Raw genomic sequence first — 13,208 nt, forward strand, 5'->3', positions numbered from 1 at the left:
GGCTTGCCCCCGGGTTTCGGCAAGACAACGCAGCACCTCCCACAGCACAGGGCACTTACATGGGACAGAGCCGCTGACACCGCTATCAAAGGCACCTGGCAAGTTAAGGTACAGCACTGGACCCCCGTATCCGACGCTATCGGCGCGACTGCGAGGCGTGAGCCACAACCTCCAGACCTGCCAGATTAGGTCACCCGACCCGCATGGGAAGCCGCGGGTCCTTATCACGGGTTCCTACCTAGCAGCAACAGCTTCGACCGCACATCCTCCTAGCCGTGCGCTTCAATTGATCTCGTCAGCTGTCTTACAACTGCGCCCAGGTAAACTCCTTCCCGTACTTCAACTGCTCCACCTCCTCGACCTCCTCTAGCTTCTGTACCTGCCTTCCCTCCGTCTCAACTTTGCTCTCCCATGACGCCTTGTTGCTAACTTTGTCTGTGTGTTGACCCAGATCCGAGTCTGCGACGGCCTTGCTTGGGTGCCACCGATATAGCCAATACCAGCATTCGATAACCCCCGAACGGCCTCATCAAACAGCAAAATGGCGTCTCCTTCGAGAGACCCTTTCTCCATCCCAAGGGCCGACTCACCGTCCCGCCAGTACGGCGCTTCTCTTCCTCGAGCAGATGCCACCGCTCGTCTGGCGTCGCCCGTGCCTTCGGCTCAGTATGGCACTCCCCAAACAAATCGCATCCCCGGCCAGGCCAACAGAGGAGGCGAGAACGGTGACACCGGCAGCCTCACCCCGTTGGCTGGAGCTGCCGGTTCGAGCGTCCAAGGTCCTGGCGTCTCAGCTCTCGCTGCAGCGCTTTCCAACTCTCTAGGAACCTCTCCCCCAAGACACGGCACACCACCAGTACGCTCTGGTACTCCTCCTCCCAGACCTCTCTCTCCTGCCGCTGCTGGTGCCCAGCTATCAAGCACTCCCATGACGAACTACGGCTCGTTCGACTCCCGCTCGCGAGGTGCCGCCACTGGCGCCTACGAAGACCCCGAGGTCGTCAAGAGGCACCTGGTTCAACCCTCGGACGCCCCGTCAGAGGAGTCGAGCATGCGAGATGGCGTCAAAGGCAAGCAGACAGCGGATGACAACGAGACTGGACTGAACGAGGACGAATTCTCGAGTTTGCAGCTGCAAGGCGGAGATGTAACGCGAGGCATTTACAAGTGGACCGAAGATGCGGAAGCTCGAGGCAAGGTGCAGCGCAGCAAGAGCTTTAGCGTCTCCAGGCCAGACCCCGAGACGGACATTCTTGACATTAATGCTATCAAGGTTCCGGGTGGTTTCCGCCGCAACTATCTGCGCCGGGCGGCCAGAAGTCCCTCCACGATTCGAGACGGCGGCGAGCGCGGCGAGCCTAGCAATGGCGGTGCTCAGCCTCGTTTACTCACTTCGAGCTTCCTCGAGTTCCTTACTATCTACGGTCACTTTGCTGGCGAGGAGCTTGAGGAAGATGACGAGGCTCTGAAGCCAGGCGAATACTTTTCCTCCGGTGGAGAGGACGATCTCTACGACAGCGACGAAGGCAGCGATGACGATCGGGAACCGATGGAAGACAGTGCGCTTCTGACGCCGTCGCGCCATAAGAGGAGAAGAAGGCAGCGTGGAGGCAGTGGCAAGAATAGCCCGATGAGCGCCGCGCTGCTCTTGCTGAAGTCCTTCGTGGGAACTGGTGTGCTCTTCTTGCCAAGAGCCTACCTGAACGGTGGCATGCACTTCAGCAACCTCGTGTTGCTAGGTGTCGCTGCGCTGAGCTACTACTGTTTCGTTCTGCTGGTTACTACCCGTCTCAAGGTAGAAGGTTCTTTCGGTGACTTGGGAGGCATTCTGTACGGCAAGTGGATGAGGGGTATCATCCTCTTTTCCATTGTCATCAGTCAGATTGGATTTGTGGCCGCATACATGGTTTTCACGTCAGAAAATCTACAAGCCTTCCTCTTGGCAGTCTCTGACTGTAAGACCAACGTCGGCGTCAAGTGGTTGATCCTGCTGCAGGTGCTCGTGTTCCTGCCCTTCTCGCTGCTTCGAGACATCGAAAAGCTGAGTTTCACTGCCTTGATTGCGGACGCATTCATCCTACTTGGCCTGGCCTATCTTCTGTACTACGACATCTTCACCCTGAGCACGAAGGGACTGGCGGACATCATCATGTTCAACCGCAACGACTGGACTTTATTCATCGGCACCGCCATTTTCACATTCGAAGGAATCGGTCTTATCATCCCCATTCAGGAGTCGATGAAGAACCCCAGCAAGTTCCCTCGCGTCATGTTCGCGGTCATGATCATCATTTCTGTTCTCTTCATCGGTATGGGTGCGATTTCCTACGCCGCGTACGGATCCAAGACGGAGACGGTCGTTCTCCTGAACTTGCCCCAGGACAGCAAGCTCGTCAACAGTGTTCAATTCCTGTACTCTGTTGCCATCATGCTGTCCATCCCCCTGCAGCTGTTCCCTGCCATCAAGATCACTGAGAACGCTCTTTTCACCAAGAGCGGCAAGTACAACCCGTACATCAAGTGGCAGAAGAACCTGTACCGTTTCTTCTTTGTCTTCCTGTGCGCTTTCATTGCGTGGGGTGGTGCGGATGACTTGGACAAGTTTGTTGCTCTTGTTGGCAACTTTGCTTGTATCCCGCTTGTTTACATCTACCCAGTAAGTTTTAACCCCAGGTATTGTTGAAGTGACTCCAATCTAACTCTGTACAGCCTTTGCTGCACTACAAGGCAGTTGCTAGAAATAGATGGTGGAAGATTTCCGACATCTGTCTCTGCATCTTCGGTGTCGTGGCCATGGCTTATACTACCGCTATCACCGTTTACAGCTGGGCCAACGGCGATTCCGACCCTGGCAATCCCGGATACTGCGATAGAAGGTAGATCGACCACGAGAGGGTTGTGGAGATCAGGCGGTTAGAAGATGGATATGCTACCGCATTTTGTTATCATGAACTGCTGTCTCAAAAGCGTTGGGTAGTCATTGCATGGTTTCCAGCGGGTTCGTTTAGGAGAGCTTAGGCAGCATTTGGTTGGTTGGTATTGAGTATGGGCTCCGTAAATAGACTGTTCCGAGATCAGAGGGCTCGTCGCCATGTTCATAGTTATGTATCTGTACGCCTTAGCAGAATTAAGAATCGAGTAAACGTTTTCTATTGTCTGAAATTTAGGTGCTTCGTTAGACTCTTCACATTGGAAGGTTCATGTTTGGTTGTTCATCCGAGCTGGCGCACCGCCACATATTTGCCTGTGGCGCAGTCATTATCAGCGGTCCACTTTTTGCTTCTGGGAGGCAGTCGCTCAAGACGGCAGCAGCCGCGGCCAACCGTAGGTGATCACTTCCTTCCAGCAGCATCTCATCCATCCAGGTCGATTTCGAAGAACGTCATCCTTGTGAACAAGTCGAGTAAGATTCGAATATTCCCACATCACGAATCAGAATCTGACTCAATCCACAGGCTCGTTTAGGTCCTCCAACTTCGAGTTTTTCTGACCGCCACACGCCTCGGCTCGAGTCTTGTCTGCCCAAATCCAGCACTACCGTCTTTGAAATTAGCATCTCGCCAAGATGAACGCCCCCGATCGGTGAGTGATGAGTTCGACGTCTTTCTATATCGTTTTGGTGTTGTTATAGGCTTTTGAATGTTGAATCGAGGTCCGAGGGCTGCTGGACTATCACATTGCGATGTCTTCATGAGCTTACTGTGCTCATCCTCGATGGCTTTCCCGCGTTCTCTGATGTGGCTGATGCAACGCTCTTTTCACCTTGTTCTTTTCCGACGCACATGCCTACAAGCATCCGCCCCGGTTCCACGGCCACCATCTCCAGGCTAGGCCACCATCTTGTCATTGAGCTCGAATGATACTGAGCTGGCCATCAATCCGCCCCTTCATCTCACTATGTCTCTCATTTTATATGTGATAGAGGATACGAAAAGCTAACAATGCGACAGTTTCGAGCTCTTCCTCCTTGCCGATGGCGAGAAGAAGATCGAGGAAAAGGTCTTCTCCGGTATGCGGCTATTCACTGCTTCCTTTGCTTCACTCGGGCTCACAATCCTCAGGAATGTCCAACACCTCCGACTTCATCCTGAAGAAGGAAGACCACACTCTCGGAAACCTCCTCTCTGAGCACCTCAAGCAGCACAAGAACGTCCTCATGGCCGGCTACAAGAGTAAGCCTCTACTCCTGCTACCGCCGTCTTGGGAGCACCCATGCTAATCTTGCCGCCAGTCTCTCATCCTAACGTGCCCGAGCTCTTTATCCGCGTCCAAACAGACGGCTCGATCCCCCCCAAGGAGGCGCTAGTCCAAGTCATCAAACGTCTCATGCAGGACTTTTCACACCTCAGTCGCGAATTCACACGAGAGTTCGAGCTGCGTCGTATGGTCGAGGCTGGAAGGTCTGCAGCGCAGGGGCAGTAAGGCAACTTTTGTGTGAAAATAGCATTACATCTTCTCTGGGCGTTCTCGGGCGGACTTGGTCAAAAAGAATGGAAATCGGGGGTTCTGATACCACACGTGTGCTGGTTTTAGTTTTCGCCAAGACAGGCTCTCGATACGAGAAAAAGTTTGGTCATTGCGAATTACGTCGTTAACTACGCGAGGTCCCCTCTCGTGAAGTTCGTTTTTGTGTATGCCTACAGTGTCACTCCTTCAGTTTTGACACGCAGCCCTTCAATCCTCAAGTCAACCAGGTCATGACTTTCCCTGCTCAGTTTCTGCGGCTGGTAGATCCGACACAGATTTTTGCCCAACCGTGACCATAGTTGCAGTCTTCCTGCACTTTTTCAAGAGCCGGGGGCTCGTATTCGTACTAATCCATCCGTCGCTTTGCCTTTACGCGTTCACGGGACCCTCTCCACCAGGAATGAGCTGTGAACAGAGTCAGAAATGGCACACGTGCTAGAATAAGCAGATCAGAGCATACCATGCAGATGTTGTTGCCGTTCAGGAGAATCTTGGGTAGCTTAGTGTGGTTTCCGGAATAGTCGCTGGCATGGGGTTAGCATGGTCCACCGCTCTTTTTATTGAAATGGTTTACGGACAACTCAGTGACATCTTCCAGAACCATGTCTAAAGACTCGTTAGTATCGCAGGTCAAAGTAGAGTCGGATGACAGTATTTACTTACTGACGTAGTCATCGAAACCGAGCAGGGTACCACTGAATTCTGTCATGTTCGTGAGCATCTTGTGAGGTGAGGGGCGTCAGAGACTCCGTACCCTTGTCTCCCTTCATAACCACCCAGATTCTTGATCCGACACACTTGTCGATGAGTTCTGCCCGCATCAGCTTCCGGCTGTCGTAGTTTTGGACCCGTCGAACCCACCAAGAGGGAGGAGTTGAGACGCCATTTTTACGCCCTGTGATTACCCGTGGTAATGACCTCGTGATGGTATAGCTCGTTCAATAAGTTGCCAAGGTTTGGCAGGGATTATGGCCGTGTGATGGGTTGATATTCGTCTAGATATTGGGGTTCTTGTCAACCGCCGGATCGTCGAAGCTTGAGATGATCGTGGTGACCCGGAGGCGTGTGCTGCAAAGCTTGGGCGTGAGCCTATCCGCATCATGTGACTTTGTGTTTGACCGCGAGTGTGACTAAGCCGGGCCACGCGAGAAGCTCCAGCGGCCATTCAGCGTCGGGCGTGAATCAGAAGTTAATTGAACCCCTCCATCACCCACCACAACGCGTCTGCCTGCGGACCCGGATTCCTGATTAGCCGCGCCATGCCCGTTGGCAACCATGGCGCATCACCGTTGTTCCGGATGCGTTGTCCGGCAGGATTGAGAAGTATATGTAGACCATCTGGCCATAGGTTTCATTCTTTTCAAACGTCTCTCCGGTCGCGGAATGGTCCTGTCGCGTATGTCAACCCCACAGCACCATGCAAGACCGGCACACTGACACTAGCTACAGCCGCCCAAACTCGACCATGTACCCTTCGTCGTACGGCCGGCTTTGGCACCCTGGTCATGGCATCAACTTCACGCCAGCAAGACCGGAAGAAGAAGCGCATCCGCGAGTCGACATGCTTCGCTCCTTGCACACGACCTCCGCAAACTCTTCGCAAAGCGCCGCGGCGGAAAGCAATGAGAGCGAGTACATTCTCTCCGAAGACAGTAGCGAGTCAATAACATCCGGCGACGATGATGTACCATTCTCAACGGCGCCCGAGTTCCAGCCAGAGTCTGATGCGGCTTCCACTACACTATCTGACGGCACCGATGATCCCGAAGGCCGCATTCTGACAGATTTGAAGTTTCAAATACCCGAAGATGCATTCCTCGAGGCTCAGAAAGCACCCGAAGGCTCGCCGGAGTCGTTCTACACTTACACGCTCTACCGGGGACCCTCCGACGAGGAGGGGGAGAAGAAGGTTAAGGTGCACTACTGCAAGAGCAAGCACACGATGGAGCGAGTTTGCCAGTACTTCTTGGAGGACAAGGTTCTTGGCTTCGACCTTGAGTGGTATCCGAGGGCAACCAGGAAATCAGGCCCGAGGCAGAATGTGTCTTTGATCCAGCTTGCCAACGAAAGTCGGATCGCCTTGTTTCACGTTGCATTGTTTCCAGCCCAGGACGACCTCGTATCGCCAACCTTTATCAAGATCATGGGAGACCCTAGTGTAGCGAAGACAGGCGTGGCTATCAAAGGAGATTGTACTCGGCTAAACACGCATCTGGGAGTTCCTACCAGGGGTATTTTCGAGCTCAGCCACCTCCACAAGCTCGTGAAGTACTCCAAAGAGGGCCAGTACGACCTTATCAACAAGAGGCTGGTGCCGCTTGCCGTGCAGGTCAAAGAACATCTCGGCCTGCCAATGTTCAAGGGGCAAGACGTCCGTTCGAGCGACTGGTCCAGGATCCTGAAGCCGGAGCAACTCATTTGTAAGCCCCTACTCTGCGAGTCGTAAAGTTAACTTTCTCACGTTCACTAGATTCGGCCACAGATGCGTATGCTGGCTTCCAGCTCTACCATGAACTGGAAAGGAAAAGGGTCAGCCTTGATCCGACGCCCCCGAGGCCACACTTCGCCGAGCTTGTTCTGCCCATCCGACTCGCAGATGGAGCAGCCGTCGCAGCCGACGATATTGACGGTGCCGAGAAGAAGACGGACGGGAGCGTGTTCTTCCTGACTGAAGTCGAAGGCGAATCCATCGCAGAGAGCATCCAGAAGGCACCTGCAGTCACTCCCAAGCGGACACAGCAGAAGGACCCTCGAGTCGCCGCTGCCGAGGAGCGTATGGCAAGCTATAAGGCTTCGGCAGGACCGTTCCGCGCCACCGGGCCCGCGGTGCGATCGTATTTCATCTGGAGGGACAATGAGGACCTGGATCCAGAGGCCATCGCCAAGCTTCTCCGCGAACCACCGCTCCAAACGATGACGGTGGTGACTTACATCTTGGAAGCCATCAAGCTGCAGACGTTGCCGTTCGACAAGAAGCGGCTGCGGGAGGAGTGCTTGTCCAGGCTGTCCACCGACTCTGGGAGGGGCAGATACAAGTCCTTGGTGCAGGAGGCGAGCGAACCTGATGCGTAGAAAGCATCATTGACCGGACGCTGGGCCCAGGCTTGCGTCGGTGTAAATATATTCGTGCCCTGGAGCCGGGTGAAGATATGACGACGCTCATGAGCATTGGATGGAGACCAATAGAGATACCCACATCAGTAAAAGAATGCATTTTGCGTACAAGTTTCAAGCTATGGATGTCTGTACAGGACCAAGACGGTGACACGTTATAAACCGACCAATCGCGTCCAAGGACCGGCATGATGCGTGCCTCTCTGACCAGATAAAGGCAGTGAAGTAGTTTGCCATGCAACGGCGAAAGAAAGAACTAAGGTGACTTGGTCATGCCAAACAGCCAATGTTGGGACATCATTTTGAATTGGAAGAAGCAGTGGTGACAGCAAAAACGTGACGGCCCCTCGGCGAGGGTTTGAATGACAGTGTCGAGCCAATCCAGTCGCCTTGGATGATATATAAAAACCACAACGAATGCATAGTGGTTGAATTACAGATGACGGCGATGATGGCGGATGATGTTTATGTCGGGTTGGCAATCTCAACAGCTCACGGCTGATCGCCGGAGAGGCAAGAGCAGAACGACTGCTTGGACTGGAGATCTCGGGCTACGAGAGCTTCATCGTCGATATCGCTCCTTGAGAGAGTATTCCACAGATTTGTAACAGAACGACACCGTTACCAAATGTGCCTACCTAGTCTGAGTTTGTACCGTGGTTTCTCGCTCTTTGAGAGCATTGTATCATCGCAACGAGAACACTCACTGCTGACGACTTGCTGTGACCCTTGTGCACACAGAATTACATTGTGTGTTGGTGAGTTTTCTCGCATAACGGTCATTTCATAAATATACATATAGTCTCTGGTTTTTCATCCGACTTTCCACCCAGAGAGCGCTTGCTGGCCAGCCTGGTCTGGACGGATACCAGAGGCCTTGTCTGATGGGCTGGCTTCCCAGCTTTTCAGGTGGCGTAAATGAAGATATTTTCAGGTTGCAGAATGTAATTTGAATGATGATGCAGAAAACTGGAAACTGGTTGTGGTGCCAAAAAAAAAAAATTAAAAAAAAATGCGTCGCTCTGCAACACGTTGAGACTAATGGCTACGATACCATGGCATGCGCGATCATAATCATGATAGGTTCATCGTGGAATACTGAGGTAGCCTAACTGGGACGAAAATTCTCTCCATACTCTGTCCTTGTCGTCCTTTAAATTGGTATGGGAGGTATTCTTTGATGCCTACACTACTTCCGCATGCGTCTGTACACTCGTCGTCCCCATCACTCCAGACTCACTTGCGCTACTTTGGTTCCTGCCACCAGCAATGCTATCTTATTTCGTTGTAAATTATGCACCCACTGGAAAGCGATTTCGGTCCGAAGATGACGCCATGAGTTGTGGTTATGACGCTCTTGAGACCCTATTTAGATCTTACGCTGACACTTCATGAGAGAAAGGGGCAATGGAGTCGAGGCAAGATCTTGTCAAATAGCAGCGGAAGAAAGATCGGTGCCCTGAAGATCTCCAAGGCTACTCACTGGGATGGTAATCCGTTCTCGCAGATGTTCCTGTGAATCCTCGTTGTCTCTGGGGCTCGGCTTTGCTATTGGGGTATTGCAACGTGAATAGTGAATCACTCATCCAAAGTATAGTGGGATCATGTTTGCAGAAATATACAGATCCAAGCTATCAGCATCACCAGCGTGGATATTCCACACACAAATAAGTACCGAAGTTCAAAGCGACGATGCTTCTGAAGGGACGACTGATTTATTGAAAGTACATCCCTTGAGTAGTTAACGGCCATGATACGTACGCATTGCAATCACATAAACATAGCCTTCGTGGGTGGTCGAATCGAACCCGTTACTCAGAACTCCGACTCATCAGCGTTAGGTGACTTCTCACGACGAAGGGGTTTGAGGAGTAGTACTCTGAGAGAGCACTCAGGTAAACGATCCATGATTTAGGATATTTAAAAGCAAGAACAAATCGCTCGAAGATATGCCGACAAGGCAAACAATTAGAAGATGTGAAGATACCTGTTTGGGTATCTTCAAAGCAGGCTGACAACGTGCTAGGTGGTATTTCTTCGGCTCTGTAAGAATCCAATATTCAATGTGGACCAGCCATGATGGCGCTTCTACATTCGTCCGTCACCTCTGTCAAGCCCCGAAGTATTCAACCAGGGGTTCGCGTAAACCCGGCATCTCATCAGCGCATGGATATGTAAAACAGCTTACGGTCAACATGAGTTTAGCAAATCGCTTTTGGGGGGGAAACTTCGGGACATCAAATCTCTGTTTGTCCTTCAGAACGGGATCAGGTCTGAAAATACACCCAATCCTTATATACGGGGCCTTCTCACAGAGTTCCAGCTTCCTGAGGTAAGGTCGAAGCCGAAGCAACGTCAGTCGCGATGAACGGCACAATCTAAGAGTCTGTTTGCCCCAAAGCTACAATAAGCTTGTCGTCAGACTTGGTCTCTCTAGAAACGGTAGCATCGTGTCCATTGGTCCTCTCGGACTGTGATTATGAGCAACCATTCTGGAGGCTTAGCCGCTCGAGAATTGAAGGTCAGCACTGCTCGTGGCTCGCGAGTAGGAGACTTTGTGTTCCCCAAGGGGAACTGGCCACCTTAAACGCGACCGCCCTGTTGCGTTGGCAACTCATGACAGCTAATCATTTCATCAACACCTCCCAAACGCGGGGTAATCGGTCCCGTAGAGAAGCCTCTCGGGAGATTTTGACCGTCACAATCAATGCTCTCATTATGACAGGCATGTGGCTGAGCTGCGAGCCTTTGGCCTGATTACATCACTTGTGTAACTTGCTAGACAGCGAGCTGATCAAGTTACAAAAGATCGCCAGTCTCAAAAGATTAATTCTGGTGCCACAGGATCACGAGTGCCACAGCGGCCTTTCTGAGCTTGCAGCTTGATATCAAAGACCGACAAGATCATAAGATGAAGAAATACACCAGGATCATCCACCAGCCACGGCTTGTCGCGTCGTGATGACGCGACCTTTGGGTCCCGTGATGGATATGAATGAACGGCATCGAATGAAGCCCATGTCGATGAGATGCATATTGTGAAGCAAGCTATTGCGACTAAGTCACACAGAGCGAATGTGACTGGTCAGAGCTCTATACGCGGTGGCGACGTGAGGCGAGGATCGGCGGTGACCGACATTGTCTAGGTTGCCTCAAATCCACCTTTACTGAAAATCACTTTGGCTTAGATGCATACTTACCGCAGCGCCACAGAGGCCGCGGGGCGACCTCACCTGCAGCTGGCATCTAAGGCTGTCGGCAGTCTAATCGGCTCAGACGGGCACACTGGCTTCCGAGAACACTCCGGAGGACGGACGGCGGACGGACCTCCGGGGATCCCATGAACCACGGCCACCACCCCGGATCCGTCACACGTTGCGAACCTTGTGGGTGAACGCCCTACATCACCGTCGCATAATGTGACGTCTTCCCGCGCGCGGTTGTCGTTCGTTCTTTTCGTCTGAAGATGTCCCAGTGAGGCTGACTGTGTCGACCGTCTCAAAGACTCTGTATCAAGCTGAAGGAAAGCCGGGCCCGCTTGGTCTTGATGCCAGGTCCGAGGGTTTCCTGCATGGCCGCTCGGCCGGCAGACGAAGCGCGGGGCGTTCTGTTCCACGCACCATTGACAGACTTCTCTGCAAGCAGAGTTTTTCTCGGTTGGATAGGCCAATCCGGCCCGCCGTACGCCATCGTCTGTGCGGAAAGAATGCAAGATTCCACGGCTTGGCCGGAAAGATATCGAAACCTCGGGGACGTTCGAAAGAGGGAACCGCCAACCCGAGACCTGGGGCAGCTGAGTCTAAGGCTTGCTCTGCTCGCCTTGGATCCATGCCGAGCTGAAGCGCGGTGGGGCCGTTGCTGGACTGGAATACGATCCTGATCTACACGAAGTCCCGAGAAGCTTCTCTGCAGGTTAAATCAGCTTCACCGTCAACTTGTAGCCCATTAGCTAAGCGCTCATGTTCAGGTCAAAAGGATGGGTTCTGGAAAGCTGAAGTCACAGTGAGAGTGAGAATGGACAGGCGCCATGTGGGGTATAAGTGACGCTCAAGCCACACTCAATTTTCACTGCACCGCCGCCGGCTTCAGGCCAAAGAATTGAGATGAGCCGCTTTCGATGTGACGTTGCTGAAATTGTCTGAGAAAGCATGATAGCAATAGACATCGAGCTAGCATCTTTTCGATGCTAATCGTTGTCGGATTCGCATCCTGTCTGCGCCAACGGGACGGCAGCACTTGCGCCCAGCGCACCCCTCAGACTCAAACTCACTGAGAGTCTCACAACGCCGTCTCAAACATCAACACCAAAAACCTCACGATCAACAGCAAAAGATAACGCCCGAACAGCGTCGTGTTGATGTGACAAGAGAGGGATTCGAACCCTCGCCTATTTCTAGACTAGCACCTGAAGCTAGCGCCTTAGACCGCTCGGCCATCTTGCCGTGAAGTGAAGGAAACACATCGTGTGGATCCTCAACTGGTGGTTGGTGAGAGCGGCGGCGAAGGTGGGACAAATACGGACCAGCGTTCGCACGCCGAATCGACGTCGCCTATCGTGCGGTGGGGTTCTTGCAAGAGTCAGTCAGGTTGTGTGATATTGGGGGCGGAAAACTTGAACGACAGCTGGAGGAACCACCGCCGCTCATTAGTAAACCTGCTTCAGAAGGTTCACTTGCAATGCTGCCCCAACAACCCCTCTCGTTGGAACATGAAGATTGGATGACACGGATGACACTTCAGAATGGAAGGCGCCAAGTCCGGCGGTCCTGGATGATAACGGGGACCAGGGCGCGTTCATGACATTACGGAGGTACCCGTATTATGGGTTCTAGCCGTTGCACTTCTAAGTTCCGCCAATTCATGGGGTAGAAACTCCAACAGCAACAGCTGAGAGAGCGCGCGAGAACGCACCAGAATCGGAGGGCTCAAGCGCTAAGCTGGAAACGGCGTGGAACGTGGCAGCGTGACCCATGCTACAACCGCCCAGGAAGGGGTGTTGGTGGTGGTGGGAAGGACGAACGATGACCGACTCAGGCGGAAAAGGCAAGCGTCCAGTCCATGTTAGCTGAACACGCCGGGAGCGGAAGAGACAAGAAGAAGCAAAAGAGAATCAAGAAACCGCTAGCCAGTCAAACGGCGACGAACGGCTGCCACACGAAACTGCCGCCGGCTTTTTTGTCTCCCATCGCAAAGCGCGCTAGCGCAGCCCTCCTTCACCCATTGCATTTGGTCCCCCTCTCAGACGAAGAGCTGCTAGACAACGGGACGTCGATCGAGATAGCGCGTGTGTTGCTGCTTCTGTGGCTGCTGGTCGCCGTGCGCAACGTCTGGGTGACGTCCACTTTGTCCGCCGGTGCTTGCAGATTGCTAGCGCCCTGCAGCTTTTGCAGCTCTGGTTGTGCAGGATACAGGATACCTCACACCTTCGGATAGGAGTGCGCTCGCGAGGTGAGGCGGAGCAGGGTTTCTGCAGCTTAAGTTTGGACGTCGGAGGAATTCTACGACATACGTGAGGGGGAGGCAGAAAGAAAAGAAGAGAGAGAAGCAGTTTGGGGCGGCGCGGCACTATCTCTGGAGCCCTGCATGTTTCAACATGACATGGGGCAAGGTAATTAGGAACGAAAAGA

General features: G+C 52.9%; 4 protein-coding genes across 4 annotated transcripts; 3 read left to right on the forward strand and 1 right to left on the reverse strand.

Annotated features, from left to right (window-relative positions):
• Positions 1-541: 541 nt before the first annotated feature.
• Positions 542-2,880, forward strand: avt3-0 (Vacuolar amino acid transporter 3; the record flags this gene model as incomplete). Its single annotated transcript, XM_036637012.1, has 2 exons — positions 542-2,656; positions 2,710-2,880. 2 exons carry the CDS (start codon positions 542-544, stop codon positions 2,878-2,880), a joined length of 2,286 nt encoding a protein of 761 aa, XP_036497086.1.
• Positions 2,881-3,565: 685 nt separating this feature from the next.
• On the forward strand, positions 3,566-4,422 carry Rpb11 (DNA-directed RNA polymerase II subunit RPB11; the record flags this gene model as incomplete). Its single annotated transcript, XM_036637013.1, has 4 exons — positions 3,566-3,582; positions 3,951-4,009; positions 4,062-4,172; positions 4,232-4,422. The coding sequence occupies 4 exons, from the start codon at positions 3,566-3,568 to the stop codon at positions 4,420-4,422; spliced, it is 378 nt and encodes a 125-aa protein (XP_036497090.1).
• A 414-nt stretch (positions 4,423-4,836) lies between these two features.
• LSM5 (U6 snRNA-associated Sm-like protein LSm5) lies at positions 4,837-5,353 on the reverse strand (the record flags this gene model as incomplete). The annotated part of the gene is made up of 6 exons (XM_036637014.1): positions 4,837-4,872; positions 4,928-4,991; positions 5,046-5,073; positions 5,131-5,169; positions 5,222-5,278; positions 5,329-5,353. The coding sequence occupies 6 exons, from the start codon at positions 5,351-5,353 to the stop codon at positions 4,837-4,839; spliced, it is 249 nt and encodes an 82-aa protein (XP_036497091.1).
• Positions 5,354-5,884: 531 nt separating this feature from the next.
• WRN (Werner syndrome ATP-dependent helicase) lies at positions 5,885-7,539 on the forward strand (the record flags this gene model as incomplete). The annotated part of the gene is made up of 2 exons (XM_036637015.1): positions 5,885-6,887; positions 6,938-7,539. 2 exons carry the CDS (start codon positions 5,885-5,887, stop codon positions 7,537-7,539), a joined length of 1,605 nt encoding a protein of 534 aa, XP_036497088.1.
• Between the last annotated feature and the right edge of the window lie 5,669 nt (positions 7,540-13,208).

The sequence above is a fragment of the Colletotrichum siamense genome (genome assembly GCF_013390195.1).
Source record: "Colletotrichum siamense strain Cg363 chromosome Unknown KSG_Cg363_contig03, whole genome shotgun sequence".
Taxonomy (NCBI): domain Eukaryota; kingdom Fungi; phylum Ascomycota; class Sordariomycetes; order Glomerellales; family Glomerellaceae; genus Colletotrichum; species Colletotrichum siamense.